This window comes from Pelmatolapia mariae, linkage group LG3_W, assembly GCF_036321145.2.
Source record: "Pelmatolapia mariae isolate MD_Pm_ZW linkage group LG3_W, Pm_UMD_F_2, whole genome shotgun sequence".
Taxonomy (NCBI): domain Eukaryota; kingdom Metazoa; phylum Chordata; class Actinopteri; order Cichliformes; family Cichlidae; genus Pelmatolapia; species Pelmatolapia mariae.
In genome coordinates this window covers 63,340,496-63,356,654 of record NC_086229.1, presented here as the reverse complement: position 1 = coordinate 63,356,654, position 16,159 = coordinate 63,340,496, and the positions used below count along the sequence as shown (strand labels likewise).

The 16,159-nt window shown below is 37.1% G+C and overlaps 1 protein-coding gene across 1 annotated transcript in view; it reads left to right on the top strand.

The window, feature by feature from the left end:
* The first annotated feature begins 2,615 nt into the window (after positions 1-2,615).
* LOC134623853 (GTPase IMAP family member 8-like) overlaps positions 2,616-16,159 on the top strand; it is a 520,463-nt gene continuing 506,919 nt past the window's right edge. The window contains exons 1-2 of the mRNA XM_065470216.1: positions 2,616-3,159; positions 3,288-3,919. Coding sequence (XP_065326288.1) covers positions 2,703-3,159; positions 3,288-3,919 — 1,089 coding nt within the window. The 5' untranslated portion in view covers positions 2,616-2,702. The remainder of the gene's footprint in view (positions 3,160-3,287; positions 3,920-16,159) is intronic.

Genomic DNA, 16,159 nt, shown 5'->3' with positions numbered 1-16,159 from the left:
CGGTACACGTCAGCCTTTAGATGTCCCCCATTACTGATGGAAATCTCACAGTCTAAGAAGGCTAACCTGCCACTTTTCATATCCTCCCTGGTGAATTTGATGTGCCGGTCCACCGAGTTGATGTGACCACATCTAGCTAGCAAGATTTTAAACGTGGCGCTAAACTAAGAAAAGCCACAAAATCAGTTTGAATAAGAGTAAACATTTACTCACCAAGTCAGTGTATCAGGTAAAGATCCACAGCAATGACAACAATAATATCTTGAGCTGACGCTTCTCCAGGTTTGATTAACATATTCCATAAAAAAATGCACCGTGAACATGCGGACTGATCCGAGAGGGAGGAGGACGGTAGTCACGTGGCATTTTCAAAACACATCTTTCATCCTTCCGCACTGAGAAGCAAAACTTCCAGCTTACTTAGTTAAGACAACTCAAATAAATTGAGTTTATCAGCGGGTTTTTTTTCTTCATAAAAAGTACTGGTAACTTATTTAAATTGAGTTCTAAGAACAAATTGAAAAAAATTGAGTTCAGCCTATTTAATATTTTTAATTAAACACAATATTACATTTTACAGTGAAGGATAGTTTGAAGAAAAAGACTAAGGGTTTTTTAAGGGTTTCCTGTTATCGAAATATAAGGTTTTGGGGGGATAGAGTGGGAGTCCCTATCAAGTTATTCTAGGGTTTTTTTTTTTGTGTGTGTTTTGGAGAAAGACGGAGGGTTTTTCAGGGTTTCCCTGCTTGTTTGCCTAGGGGTTTGGTGGGAGCTGCGGTGTGCTGAATTTGAGAAAGAGGGATCGTTTGAAGAAAAAAGACTAAGGATTTTTTAAGGGTTTCTTGTTATTGAATATAAGTTTTGGGAATAGAGGGGTCCCTATCAAGTTATTCTAGGGGGGTTTTGTTTTGTGTTTTGGAGAAAGACGGAGGGTTTTTGATGGGAGCCGCGGTGAGCTTATGCTTGGGGGATTGCGAGAGTTTTTGGCGACTCGGTCTTTGATTCTAAATCTCCTTGTTCGGATTAAACAAATGCAAATAAATTTAGATAAAGTTTTCCCCGCCATACTGAACTCCCGCCATACTGAACTCCCGCCATACTGAACGTTACAAAAGCACAAGTTTAACTAAGCAATTTTACTCTGGTTTAAGAAATTTTCACACACACACACACACGCACACACACACACACACACACACACACAGTATGGGCCCAGACACAGGCATGCGCACAGACGCGCGCACGCACACACGCACTGACCCACCACAAGATGGCGTTTTTTAAGCATAAAAAGTAAAAACGTTTTTAATGGCTTACAAATAAAGAATGCTATTTGATATAAAAACTTTATTTTTTAATAATCAAATAATTTATTTTTGGAAAATTAATGAGTTATGAACTATCATAATTTGATGAATATTATAATTTCATATTTTTATTACTTCCTTTATTACTTCCATGAATAATTTATTGGGGTCATAAATGACTCAGTTTGACATAAGGGGTATAATATCCCTCCTCACTATCTATACTTTTAATATAACTTAATCCAAAAACACAAAATACTTGGTCACACACCCACGACTGTGAGATTTGTAATATATTGTGATAAATCAGTACATCAAAGGGATAGCTCAGGTTGTGGTTTGGAGATAAAGTTAGAGAGTTGAGATTGTTTGGAGATTGTTTGGTGAGGAAAAAGGCAAATGATTCACTGTTGCGACTCAAAAAAGGAATAGCCAGAAGAAGAAAAACAAGAGGTTATCTATATACAGAAATTACATTTATAAATTTTTTACATTTGCTGCAAATCCAGAAGGATAAAGGAGATTACATATTAAAACCAAACATAAGAACGTTTATAACTTGTTTGGATCGCCTGCTGAACAATTTGTAAATTTCAGTAAAAGTGTGCTTAGTAATTTTAAATGGAAATTTTACCTATCATTTATTTGTCATTTATTACAGCACACGCAATGAGGATCATGCTGGTCGGAAAGAACGAAGCCAAAAAAAGACTGCTGGGAAATATTATCACTGAAAAAAAAGAGTTTTGGATTCAAAGTAGTCTAACTAAAGACTTTCTGGTAGCCAGTGGTGAATGGAACAGAAACCCAATAACAGTAGTGAAATGTCCAGACTTGTTCAGGCTATCTGTGGAATCTGTGAGACAAGAGCTGAAGAAGTGCGTGAGTCTTTGTCCTCCTGGACCAAATGTCCTGATGTTAGTGAAACCTTCGGACTTCTCTGAAGAGAACAGAAAAACTCTCAAGTTCATCCTGAGTTTGTTTGGTCAAGACGCCTTTAAACATTCAATGGTTGTCTTGACACACAATGAAAAAGTGAATAACACAGTGCAAAGGCTAATCCAAGATTGCAAAGAAAGGGTGCACAGATTTGGTATTGATAAAAAAGATTTAAAAAAAGACAGACAAGAACTGATGGAGAAAATTGAAAAAATCCTGAGTGAGAATAGAGAAGGATATTTAACTTTAAATGAAGAGGCAGAACTTCTGAACCTGGTGTTGTGTGGTACAAAAGGAGTTCAGAAGACCTCAGTAATCAATGCTATTCTGGGACAAAGAAAGTTTGATCCACCTGCCAACACATCAGAATGTGTTAAACATCAGAGAGAGGTGTGTGGACGTTTGGTTTCCCTGGTAGATCTGCCTGCCTTGTATGGAAAACCTCAGAAGGAAGTGATGGAAAAATCACTTAGATGTATCTCCCTCTGTGATCCTGAGGGTGTCCATGCCTTCATCCTGATCCTACCCGTGGGTCCCCTCAGTGATGAAGATAAGGGAGAGTTAGAGACCATACAGAAGACATTCAGCTCTAAAGTTGATGACTTCACCATGATTCTGTTCACTGTGGACTCAGATCCTACAGCTCCAGCTGTTGTGAAGTTTCTAATGGAAGACAAGCAAATCCATGATCTCTGTGAGAGCTGTGGAGGAAGATTTGTTGTTCTCAACATGAAGGACAAGAAAAATGTTTTAAGCAGTGTAGAAAAAATTACTCAGAAAAAAGGCAAATTGTGCAGCTACACAACTGAAACATTTACATATGCACAAATAGAAAAGATCATAGAAAAAGAGAAACAGATCGCTGATTTGGAGGGTGAACTTAACGACCTGAAAACAAAGACTACAGTAAGCTGTAAGTAATGCAAACCTTTTTTTTTATCATAGAAATCCCCTTATGTTGATGATGTAACCATTTACCTTTTAAATTATACAATTCAAACTATTAGTATTCAAGGTATCTCTTTCCAACTCCTGTAACAGATGATGAAGAGATTAAGAGTCCAGACTGTCTCAGGATTGTGCTGATTGGAAAGACTGGCTGTGGAAAAAGCACTTCAGGAAACACCATTCTCGGAAGAAAAGAGTTTATATCAGAAACATGTTCAACCTCAGTCACAAAATTTTGTCAGAAAGCACACAGTGAAATAGATGGTCGTCCTGTTGTTGTGGTCGACACTCCTGGATTGTTTGACAGCAGTTTGACCTATGAAGAGGTTAATGACGAGATCACAAAATGTATCAGTCTTCTGGCTCCAGGACCACATGTCTTCCTACTGGTTATACAGATTGGCAGATTCACACCAGAAGAGAAGGCAACACTGGAACTCATCAAAAAGGTATTTGGAAAAAATTCTGAGAAGTTCACCATTGTTCTTTTCACAAGAGGAGATTCACTGGAACACGAGGAAATGACAATAGAAGATTACACACAAAAAAAATGTGATCATTCCTTGAAGAAGCTGATCTCTGACTGTGGAGGAAGATACCATGTGTTCAATAATTATAATAAGCAAAGTCACTCACAAGTGAATGAGCTGATCACAAAAATTGACAACATGGTGAAGAAAAATGGAGGTAGCTGCTTCACCAATGCGATGCTGCAAGACGCTGAAGCAGCAATAAAGAAGGAGATGCAGAGGATTCTCAAGGATAAGGAAGAAGAGATGAAGAGACAGCAGGAAAAGCTTCAAAGTACATATGAGGAAAGAATCCAGTCCATGAAAAAAAGAATGGAAGAACAGAAAGCAGAAATTGATCAGGAAATAAAGCTGAGAGACGAACAACTCAAAAAACTGCAGGACAGCATCCGCATTCAGTCTGAAGAGAGGAAGAAAGAACAAGAAATTAGAGACGAAGAAGACAGGAAGAAAACAGAAAAGGAACAACTTCAAAGACAGGAGTGGCAACAAAAAATGCAAGAACTGGAAAAAAGACTAAAATCAGAGTCAGAATCTAGGGAAACAATTTATAGAGATCGTGAAGTGTACAGAGAAAAAATAAGAGTGCAACAAGAAACTTGGGAGAAGGAAAGAAAAGAACTGAAAGAAAAACGTAAACAAGAAGATGAACAGAAAGAAAAGAAAATCAGCGAGCTCCAACAAAATTACAAACAAGAAAAAGAAAAAATTGAACTAGAAAGAAAGGAAAAAGAAGATAAAATGAAAAGAGAACAGGAAGGGAAGCTTAAAGACTTGGAGGAGAACTATCAGAAACAAATTGAGAACATGCAGGAGAAGTTTAAAGAAGAGGCCAGAAAAAAAGCTGAAGAATTCAATGATTTCAAAGAAAAACAGGAGAATGACTTTGCAGCACTGATTTTAAAACACATTGAAGAGGTGAAGAGTCTGAAGGAGCAATATGAGACTGACATGCTGGAAAAGAAGAAGGAATATGGAAGATTAAAGAATCTGTCAGAACACAAAGAAAATAGTCTAAAGGAAGAGATGGATGACCTGCTGGGTAAACATAAAGGGGAAATGGCTGAGTTAATAGTGATACTCCTGACTCAAAAGAAAGAAAACAAGGAAAAACTAAAAAAACTACAGAAATCGTATAGAACAGAGGTGGAAAAGTATGAAAAAAAACTTTCAAAAGAGAACCAAGAAGAAGAGAAGGAAAAAATTGGTAAACTACAGAAGAAACAAAAAGAGGAAATCAAACATTTGAAAGCAAACCTAGGAACTAAAAACAAAGAGGAACAGAAAACACAAAGAAACAGGCTGTCCATCAAACATGAACAAGAAATGTCAGATATGAAACAAAAACTCTTAGACCAACAACAACAAAGAAAGAAGGAAGAATTCTATAACTTACAAAAAGAACATGACAAAAAACTGAAGGAATTTAAACAAGAGCTTCTAGCTGAAAGTGAAACAAATCAGAGAGAAAAAATGGATGCACTATACACCAAACACGAAAAGGAAATGGATGAATTGAGAAAGGAATGTGGGATGCAAGATGAAGACAGTATCAGAGAAGAAATGGATGAAATGCAGAAAAAACATTATAAAGAGATGAGTGAGTTGAAAGAAAAACTTTGGACTTCAGAGGAGAAACAGTCCTGCTTCGTCTCATAAATAAAACTGCTAAGTCAAAAAAGAGAGCTATTTTAAGCCTGGAAGAATGCAACACATAACAAAACTTAAACCCATGAATTGTTTTCTTTGTCTTTTTTACAATCTCTTGTAACATCAGGTAATATCACTGTCATAGATACAACTTGGCCAACTTTCAATCTGTCCTAAAGAGGGAAGATAAGTTTAGACAAGTCCTAATTTGAAATTAAATAATTTCACTAAATTACATGGTCTGTTGGTACAATTAACTGCACAGAGTCATATTATTTTATTTTAATAATATTTTATTTAAAATGTTCAAAAAAGGCACCAACACCACAAATACAGTCAACAGCTGCAAGTTGTCTAAGTTAAAGCCTAACAGTTGTCAGTTTTCTTAGCATATGAATGCCATATAACATATAATTATCAAGTATGGGTTAATACCATTTGAACAGGAGGGTTACATAATGATCCCACCCCTACAATGGCACAGTTGTTGCATCTTTTGTATCAGGCTGTTTATTTCTGTTAATCTGGACATCTTAACAGAATTCTGTGGGAACTGGTTCAGTATTGGAACTGCGCAAAGAACGTGCTGTGTACACCTATGTTGTTTGTTATGTTTATTTCCATTACACTAAATGTTATTGTATAGTATTGTAAGTGTACATTTATTGATGCTCTACTTTCAAGAATTCCCGTCCAGTCCCCCTTATTACCTTCATATGTACAAACAGTGCTGTCTTACCTTTAGTTCCTTAAGGACCATGTTTTATGCTTTGCCTTTTGGATTTCATGTTTTGAGACCAAAGATAGACCCAGAAAACATTATGTACACTGTAAATGATACTGTTTATTGTGAAAGAGATTGAAATCCCCTGGCTCATTTCCATCCAAAAGTGAAATAAAAGGACTTAACATCCATCCTTTTTATGGGTAAAGTGACACAGAGTGTTAAAACAGTCTATCTATATGTAATTCTGCTAATAGTAAATATTTTTTAATTCTAATTTAAAACTCAAATATAAATGCAATTTATATGATCAATGAGAAATGTATTTTGAGTAATAGAAATTATTGGAATGCCTACATTTGTGTGCATTAGGATAAGGGGAGAGAGGGCTTAAGTGGCCAGTGACTGCATTGTCATGACAAATGATCCCATTTATCATACCTAACCATTTTGTGGACTTTTTTTTTCTTTGCTTTTTAAAAAACATTTTAAAAAATGTGAGGCTGGCTGCAGGAATGTGGAAGTTAAGAAATGTGACTGAATAAGAGAAATTATACTAATTTTTTTGTGACTGAATGAACACAGAATCATAGTTTATATGTGACTTTGCCAGCAGTTAATCATGAATAATTCTAATCAAAATACAATCAAGTATAGGTTTAACCAACATAATGAATAAGAAAATATAACCTGAGTAATAAAATGATTTTAATAACACGCCTCTCACTGAAATTCTTTATGAAGTTGTTTGTGCTAAAGATGATTGTGCTTGGAGGCTGCGTGGGAGAAGGATGGGAAGACACTAATCTTATAGAATGTCTGACTTTAACATATACGTTTTAAAAAGAAGTTATATGGAAGATATTGTAATTGAACTACAGAGTTATGAAGAGAAAAACGTATTCATGAGTTAAAAAGAGATCAAATTGGAATCACAAAGAGTTATGATTCTCATGTAAGATTGAGTTAATAAATCATATTGAAGTAAAATGTGTAAACTGAATGAAACATGAAGGAAAGTATATTAATATGTTATTGGATATATTTATATGGATGTTATAGAGTTAATGAAACTCATGTTAAAGTACAACATAGAACACATGGCATCAAAGTTTGAACTTCAAATCATTTATGTGAAAGATCAATAAAAGATAAAAAAAAAAAAAAAAAAGCTACAGGGTGTGACTTAAAATGGGTGTTACAGACTGGAAATAGGAATGCTCGAACTATGTACAATTATACACAATACATTTATACAATTATACACAATTATTGTACATTTTATTGAAGGGAAAATCAACTTAAGCAGCGCCGATGGTGGTGCTGGACAGATGGAACGGCTCCATCTCATTCTCTAGTAACTGAGAGAGGCTTCAAAGGGTGACAAACCTGTCGCTCAGGATGTAAGAGAATTATGGGCGTATTCTACCCAAGGTAATTGAGTGGACCAGATAGTGGGATTCTGTGAAATTATGCAGCGGAGAGTGGATTCTAATTCCTGGTTCAACTGTTCATTTTGACCATTGAACTGAAGGTGAAAGCCAAAAATAAGGTTTATTTTGGCACCTAGGGCCAAACAGAAGGTTCTCCACACTTGGGAAGTGAATTGGAGCCCTCTGTCACAAACAAATTCTGAGGGTATGCCATGAAGTTGGAACACATGGTCGGTAAGAATTTGGGTAGTCTCAGTAGTTGTTGGTAACTTTTCTAGGGCAATGAAATGGGCCGCTTTGGAGAACCGATATAGAAAGGATTACTGTCTTCCCAGAGGAAGCTGGGATGCTGGTGACAAAATCCAAAGCAATGTGAGACCAGGGTCTATGTGGGTTGCTCGGCGGGTGAAGTAAGCCAGGTGGGTGCCAATTGAATTCCACCAGAAATACCTCTTTATTAATTCTGTAGTTCTACTCACTCCCAGGTGGCAAGTAAACCTCGCCGTGTGAATCCACTGGATTACAGCCAACCGCGGGAGCGAATGAGGAGGGCCACAAGTAATTCCCGGATGTACTTCTCCATAGCCTCCCTCTCAGGATGAGACAGGTTATAGAGACAGCTGGTGGGCAACGGAGCACCAGGAAGGAGGTCAATGGTGCAATCATAAGGTCAATGAGGGGGCAGTGACTGACCTCTATCTTTACTAAACACCTCCTGTAGATCATGACATTAAGGAGGAACGGTAGTAAGATCAGGGGAAGAAACAACCGGTGGAGGAGAATTAGAGGCCTACGAGGGTAAGGCGGATTTAATGCAGTTGGCAAGGCAAAACAAACTCCAACTTGCCACTCTCTTCACTGTCCAATCAATGTGTGGATTTGCTTTTGCAACCATGGGAAACCGAGGATTACTGGCACGTGGAGGTAAGAAGTGGTAAAAATGTATATATTTTCCTGATGATTGCCTGACGTGGCTAATTTGACAGAAGCGGTCTGGTGAGTAATCATGGCGAATACCTCATTATTTAAAGCAGTGTCTGGAATGGGAGGCTAGAGCTGAGTGAGAGGCAGATTCAATGATTAAGCTACCTCAGTGTGCATTAAATTTTGCTCTGCTTCAGAATCCATGAGAGCATGAAATGAATGAGCCTTAGCACTAGTTGTCAAGAAAAGGGTCAGCAAAAGATGGGGTTTATCTGCTTTAAAAATACAGCCCACATGTAACCCCGAACTTACCGGCAGCCGAATCGTGCGCTTACTGCTCAGTAAAAACACTCTCCAATTGAAAACGCTGTTCCCGGCCACCATTCATCGGTTTAAGATGGGCTTTATGTCCTCCAAAAACTGCTCACACTGTCAAGCCTATACACCGGACAATTACATGCATGCTCTTTGGTTCTGTCCAGCAGTTCAGAAGATTTGCCGAGATATGTGAAGACTTATCAACGTGTCTGACATGTAACATTCCAACTTCCCCTATAGAATGCTTGTTAGTCAACTTAGATTATGTGACTACAGAAAAGAATATAACCCATATGGTTTTCACTGCCCTATGCATTGTCAAGAAAACAGTCCTCATGAACTGGAAAAATAAAAATAATCTTAATTTTAACCACAATAGAAATTATCTAATAGATCACATTAGTCTTGATACAGCCTCCTTGCCCAGGTGGGTTCCAGAATGTCGGGGTGCCTACTGGAGTCAGCAGGGGAACTGGCCCCTTCCTTCCCTTCCCATCCCCAGCTGCCTCGCTCTTCCCGCTCCACCACAATCACCAACACTGTTTGTATGTGTCTATATGTCAGGTCGGGTATTAGACCCCACCTCTCTAGGGACATCTAGGCCTATCTCCCCTCACGACTCCCCCTGCTGGTGGCAGACACCCTCAGACATCGATCAGTGATTCTTGAGATTAGGGACAAAACATGTCCGCTAGATAAAACCCAATTTTGGGGTTAAAAATATGGATAGAAGTGTTAACCCAACTTACTAAAAGACAAACCAAGGCAATGTTTATACAACAAAAGTATGATTTTGCATTTGTTATACATATATATTTTTATTTTAAATGGTACAATACATTAAGAGTACCTTAAAAATCCATTGTCCAAAAGCAGGTGTGATAATATTAAAATGCAGAAAAAAAATTAAAAGTAATGTAAAATTAAATATCATGACTCTCGTCACTAAGTATTTAAGTCAATGCCTTAAATAATATCAAAATATGCAATTGAAAATTTATTTTTACATATTTTTAAGTGATTAAAATTGTGTCCAGAGTTTTTGTCAACACCATGAGATTTTTTTTAAAGTACAAAAAAACCAACACGTTCTCACTCCCAACTCGTCAAATGTGTGACGCATGGTCAGGCTCCCTCTGCTTCACTTATCGACGCACAGGGTCGATAAGTGAAGCAGTGAAGCAGACCACTCCCTCCAACCTCCCAGCTGCTTTCTATAAAGATGGCTCCCTCATCAGGAAGCAGCCTACAGGTCACATGACCATCCAGCATGTTTCCAGGTCTGATGAAGGCCTCTACAAGTGTGACATCAGCGGTCATGGAGAGTCTCCATCCAGCTGGATCACTGTCACAGGTGACACACTCACCTGTCTGTGTTTCTGCAGCTTTCAACATTCACAATGTGACGACAACTTAATGACTGTGTTTGCTTTATTTTAGACAAACACACCACCACACCTCCATCTACATCCACACCTCCACCTACATCCAACTCTCCTCCTGGTTCCACCTCCATCACTCTTCCTCCATCACTCTCTTCTCCTGTTCTCTCTGTGTTATCATGTGTTGGATCAGTCTGTGTTGTGGTTCTACTGGTGTTACTGGTTCTGCTGGTGAGACGATGTGTTCACAGGAAATCTGAAGGTGAACAGCAGCTACTTTTCATTGTTTTTGCAGACACTTCTTACTATGCTGTGTGCCTATTTGGCTAATAATATTACTCATGTTGTGAGAACCTGTTTGCTTTGTGCTCTGTGGTGAAGTGTAGCAGTCTGCATTGAAGCAGGATGTCACCTATATAATGCCCCAGTTCTCTGTGGTCACTCTGTGGTTCAAAGCAGAGACACTGAGGAGAGAAAACTGTGCAGTTTCTGTGGTTTTTAAACGTTATAATGTACTCTCTTCATAATGTTGCATAAAAGAATATAATCAAATATTTTGCCATAGCTGTATTGCAGTGGTGTGTGGTGAGCTTTATAGGAAGCCAAGCAGAGACAACAGCACCCTCCAAATACACACCGTTCTTCCTCCACTGTTTAACACAAATTGGACCAGATTAAAACATAATAAATTTTCTCTCTTTCATATATTTTATTTATATAAAACATATCATTTTTGCTCTCTGTCATATATTTGATATATTTGCTGACAGCTCATGCCTTCAGTGGTGTAGTGGTCAACACATTCAGGTAGCACATGAATGATTCCTGCTTTTATTCCAGTCAGAGACACAAATCCTCTTTGGGAAAGTGTCAGGAAGTACATCCGGGATAAAACTGAGGAAAACTCTGCTGTTGGGCTACCATTCTGCTATCATTCCCTCTTCACTCACCACCAGCGTCATTGCATCCTTTCTCAAGATTGCTTTAGTCACTCCAGTGCTGAAAAGAATCTTCCTTACATCCTAACAATTTTAACAACCTCTTTCTGAATCTACCTTTCATCTCTAAAATAGTTGAAAAATTAGTTGCACCTCAACTTCATTCACACCTGGTCAATAATAACATCTATGAGAGATTTTAATCTGGTTTTCGCTCATGTCACAGTACAGAAAAACTGCTTTACTTAAAGTCACTAATCATCTTTTACTCGGAGCTGACTCTGGTCTTCTCAACATTCTCATCCTTTTGGATTTGAGCTCAGCCTTCGACAGTATCTCTCACTCTGTCCTTCTATGCAGACTTTCCTGTCTTGGCCTCTCTGACACACCCCTAGCCTGGTTTCAATCATATCTCCTTGATCGCTCCCAGTTTATTCTACTCAAATCATTCCGCTCTCTTCTCTTGTGTGTGATTTTTGGCTTGTTGTGTCTTTTCTGGAACTGAATCAGCAGACCTGGATGAGCATGTCCAAATGCAAACACTCATCAAATTTCAAAGTTTATAACCACTTTGAAATTTGATGTAAAGGCCATAACCTGTAAAGGCCTTTTGTTGTGGGGCTGGGGGTTGAAAAAGTAAGAGTTTTTGAACGGGACTACCTACAGAAAGTGACAATGAAATAAATTGCATACCTCAGTATAATGTTTTGTCTCACTTCAATTACTTCGTGTTGCATGTTGAAGCTTTAATAATTATTCATTCACGCTATATAAATCATCATCAACACACCAACTGGTTCAACATGTCAAAAAACATTTGATTAAAAAAATATACAGTACTGAAAAATAAAGAAATAAAGACTCCTAGGAAACATTTGGTCCCCATGGGTGTGAAACTTTGTTAATAATTAGCTCATATCAAAGTGAAATGAAATTTAACCGTCTCAAGAGCTGTTGTTTAAGTGAAGTAACAGACAGAGGTGCCTATTTCACGGAAGGAAAAGTTAAAGTTAAATAAAGCATCGCAGATCAGAGAGGAAACGTCTCACAGTGTAAAATGAAACCAATTAATTATTGCCCTAACTATGAGAACAATTTGTCACTCTTTTATAATTAATCAGTGGATCTTGTACAATACTAGATTAGTGATTGTCTATCATCTAAAAATGTAATTCACATTCAGATCATCACATACAGTGTCAGTGTCTGTAATTATACTGTAACAGCTGATTTCTACATTTGTAGGGTTCAAGAATTTTTATTCTTCACAATAGATTTAATCAAAATACTGACAGTGAGCACTTGGTGCCACTAAAAGAAGACATACAGAAATGCCCTCACAAAAATACTCACACTAAAACCAGGTTTATTACAGTCTGTCCTTAAAAATTTACTGCTACATTTGAACTATGAATTATGAAATGGAGATAGAAGTGTACTAGTGCAGGCCTGATTGACAGTCAGACTTTTCACTTATAGGAAAGAAAATGTAAAGATAGTAATTTAAAAATGACTAAAAAATGTGCAGCCAAATTAAAACACTCTAAGTTATCAGACAGTTTCAAAGTAGCTGGTTTAGACTGTTGATCTGCTCATGTTATTTATTCAGTCTCTTAAGCTCCAGCTGAAACTACTCTGACTGGTGTTAGTTATCCATTGTTAGCCATCTGTGATTTGAATGCTGGATGATTCTGTGAAGCTACATTAGATTTTTTCTCTATTTTTAACTAGACCTCTGATCACACACACACTCAACTCTACTCACTGACTTGGAGGATCAACTCTCAGGTAGTATAACACAGTGTGAACACATGAATGTGTATAAATAAAGATCTGGCAGAAGCGAGAGAGCAAAACAGACTGTTGTCCATCTCATCGTTTACCTGTTTTTTTTTTCAGGACCTGATATAATCGCTCACTAGGATGTGTTACACATGTTTTTGTATGCTCAAGAGTTCAGAAGAGCATTTTATCCTCAGTAGTTCCAGTGTAACTTGCTGTTTGGGGGAATTTGCAATCTTCAATAATGGCAATGAAAAGTTCTGTTGATTTTGTTTTGTGTTACTTATAGAAAGAAATTTGGAATCAGCCAAAATCGGTATTGTTACTTCAGTGCGTGTTAGTAATGTCTGTTGTATTCCAGTTTGTTATAATCCCCACACCACACAAGTCTCAACCTCAAATTTATTAAGTGTTGGATACCTGGAATTTTTTCCACGGAAGGTCTGAACAGAAGGAGGCAAGGCATTACACTTATTTTGATAAAATAGGTTGATTTCTTTGAACACTATTTCTTTCTATGATATAGATTACATCATGTTACTTTGTAACAATTATTAACTTATTACTTTATCACTTTTAATATCACTCTTGATCTTGATTTGATTTACAATATAAATCTATTTGTTCTTCACAAGTTAACAATTTGACAAGAACCACATTTTGTTACACTATTGCAGTGTTCAGAGTTCAGACATGGGTTGTTGATGAAAATTTAAAGTATATAAGCAAGTTACATAATTAACATTTATATCATCTGGATCATGTTGTCTTTTCTTTGTTTTTATTATTTAGTCTGATGATCTACAGCTGTGAAAGGTGAGACAACATTATCTCCTCCTCTGATCAAGGTGAGCCTTGCTCTTTGTAAATACTAGAAATCATTAACAAGGCAGCCTGATGATGAAACGTGTAAAACACAGTATGCATCTATAAATGTGTGTGTGTCTGTGTTTTACATAAATGTGAAAATAATATGTAAGGCAAAAACAAAAGAATCAGCATTAATGGATTTGAAAGCTACAATTTAAAACAACATGATTTAAAACCAGCTATATTGTCATTGTAAGCACAGGCATGCAATGAAATTGCAACCACCGGTGATTTTGTCATGTCCATCTGTGTGGCAGGCAGGATGTAGGGCCCAAATGCTGGACTCATAAATTAATACATTAATTAAAAGAGGTAGCTTTATTTTGACTGTAAATAACTCTACAAATACAATACAAAACTCGAAACTATAAAACTAAAACACTAGAAAATAAACCAGGAACTGAGAACCAGGAATTAACTCGGAACACAGAGGGAAGAAACACAGCATAGAGAGGATATGAATATAACAGAGAGAAACACAGGACTTCTATACACAAGCAGGACAAGGAGAGGATGGGGAACAGGACGAATGAGACCTAAGCAGACACACTGCACACAGGACAGGGACCATCAAAATAAAACAGGAAACACACAACAGGCACAGAGGCAAACACAGAGCACAAGGTCAGGAGTAACAAACTGCAACATGAGACAACTGATTGGGGAGTAAGAAAATAAGCATCAAGACAGAACTAAACCTACACTGTGAGGGGCACAGAAAGAAAAACCAAGAAGCAGAAATCTCAAAACAAAGAAGCCGCTTTTTTCTTTCCAAGCTCCCTAATTACCACTGATGAACTTTGTGCATACAGACAAACAAATAGTCATATCTTTTGAATAAAATAGTAATAGGATTATGTTCTATACCATCACGGATAAAGTAATACATAGGTAATAAAAGACTTTAATTCTATATTCTGTATTATCTATATATTTCTAACTTTTATAGTGTATATTTATTGTTTTTTTTTTTTTTTTACATGTTTTACCAATAATTTTAATGTAGTAAAGAAAAATATTCAACAATACCCATTTCCAGTATTGTTATATTATTGCTGTAAGTTATAAGTTACGCTGCATCTTTTTGTTCCTACTCTATTATTTTCTATGTATACATTTTCAAACTGTGGCAGAAATAAATATTTTATCATGATAGAAAAGATAAATACTGAGGTGATCGTGAACTGAATGTTTACTTAGACTCATCGATGAAGTGATTACAGTTTATTTTGGCCATAACTCGAACATAACTGAATGGAACTGTTATTTCTATTCTCGGATTTTATTCAAAGATGTTCTTCTCGTAAAGTAAAGCAGCGTTTAATTCTATCCTGCATGATTCCCAGGTTCGTCCTCGTACCTTATAAATGTAACACTGATCTCAGATCTGTGCTCGTCATCAGCGCATATTTAAAGCCCAGGTAAGTCACGTAACGCGTGACACGCACCGAAAGGGATCCACTGTGGTCAGTGTGTGTGTGGGCTTTTTTTGTTGTTGTTTTTGTTTTTTGTTTTTTTTTTGCTCTATTTCAAAACTTATAATTAATTTAATTGTGACAAGGAGACAATTTATTTTTGTTATCCATATAAAGTTCCGGTGTCCCGTCCCGCAGACCTACTTCTGAAATGTTCACTGCAACGTCTATATCGCTCATCAGGAATGTGCTGTCAGTCTGCCTCCTCGTTTCAATACGTGCAGGTAAGATTGATCTTTTATTTCAAACAAAAAAGCATTTCTTCTCTGTTTTAGGAGTGCAGAGGGGAACGGCCGAGGCAGCTTTTTGGCCACTCAACTCGGTTCTGTTTGTTACGCTGAAACGTGTTTGTGTGTAGTTTCTTCTTTTGACACTGAGACACAAGCAGTTAATTACCGGAATAAATGTGCCGCTGAACATGTACGATTATTTTTTTGTCCGAGTTTTTGTCTTGATTTTATTAAGTCTTGCAGTTTAGCAAGTGCGTCACAAATTGTTGCGTTATAACGCTTCCGCGTTGTGACGTTGTAACTTCCCTTTGAACGTCCTATTTAACAATACAAGCACACTAGGGGATTTAAAGATTTAAACTAACTCATCTCGAGTGAGCTAAGTTTTCTATGCTTTTTTACAGAAGAAATAAAAATAAACAGATACTTTGTAAGTAAAAGCAACAACCGTTTGAACTTTTGGTATATTTCAGGTAAAGTGTTTTAAATCTGCATCACTGATTTGTGTCATGAAATTCATTCTGCATCTTCTTTCTGCTGCAGTCGTATTAGCGTATTAATGACAAGCCAGGCTGCTGAAGCAGCAACGCCTCTGTGTGGGCTCACTGTAACATCTTGACGTCTTAAAGTTGGTTTCACCAGAATGCACAGAGAACAACTATCAGTTAGTTGCCATATGTCTGCGTTTATTTCACTTAAATCAACACTG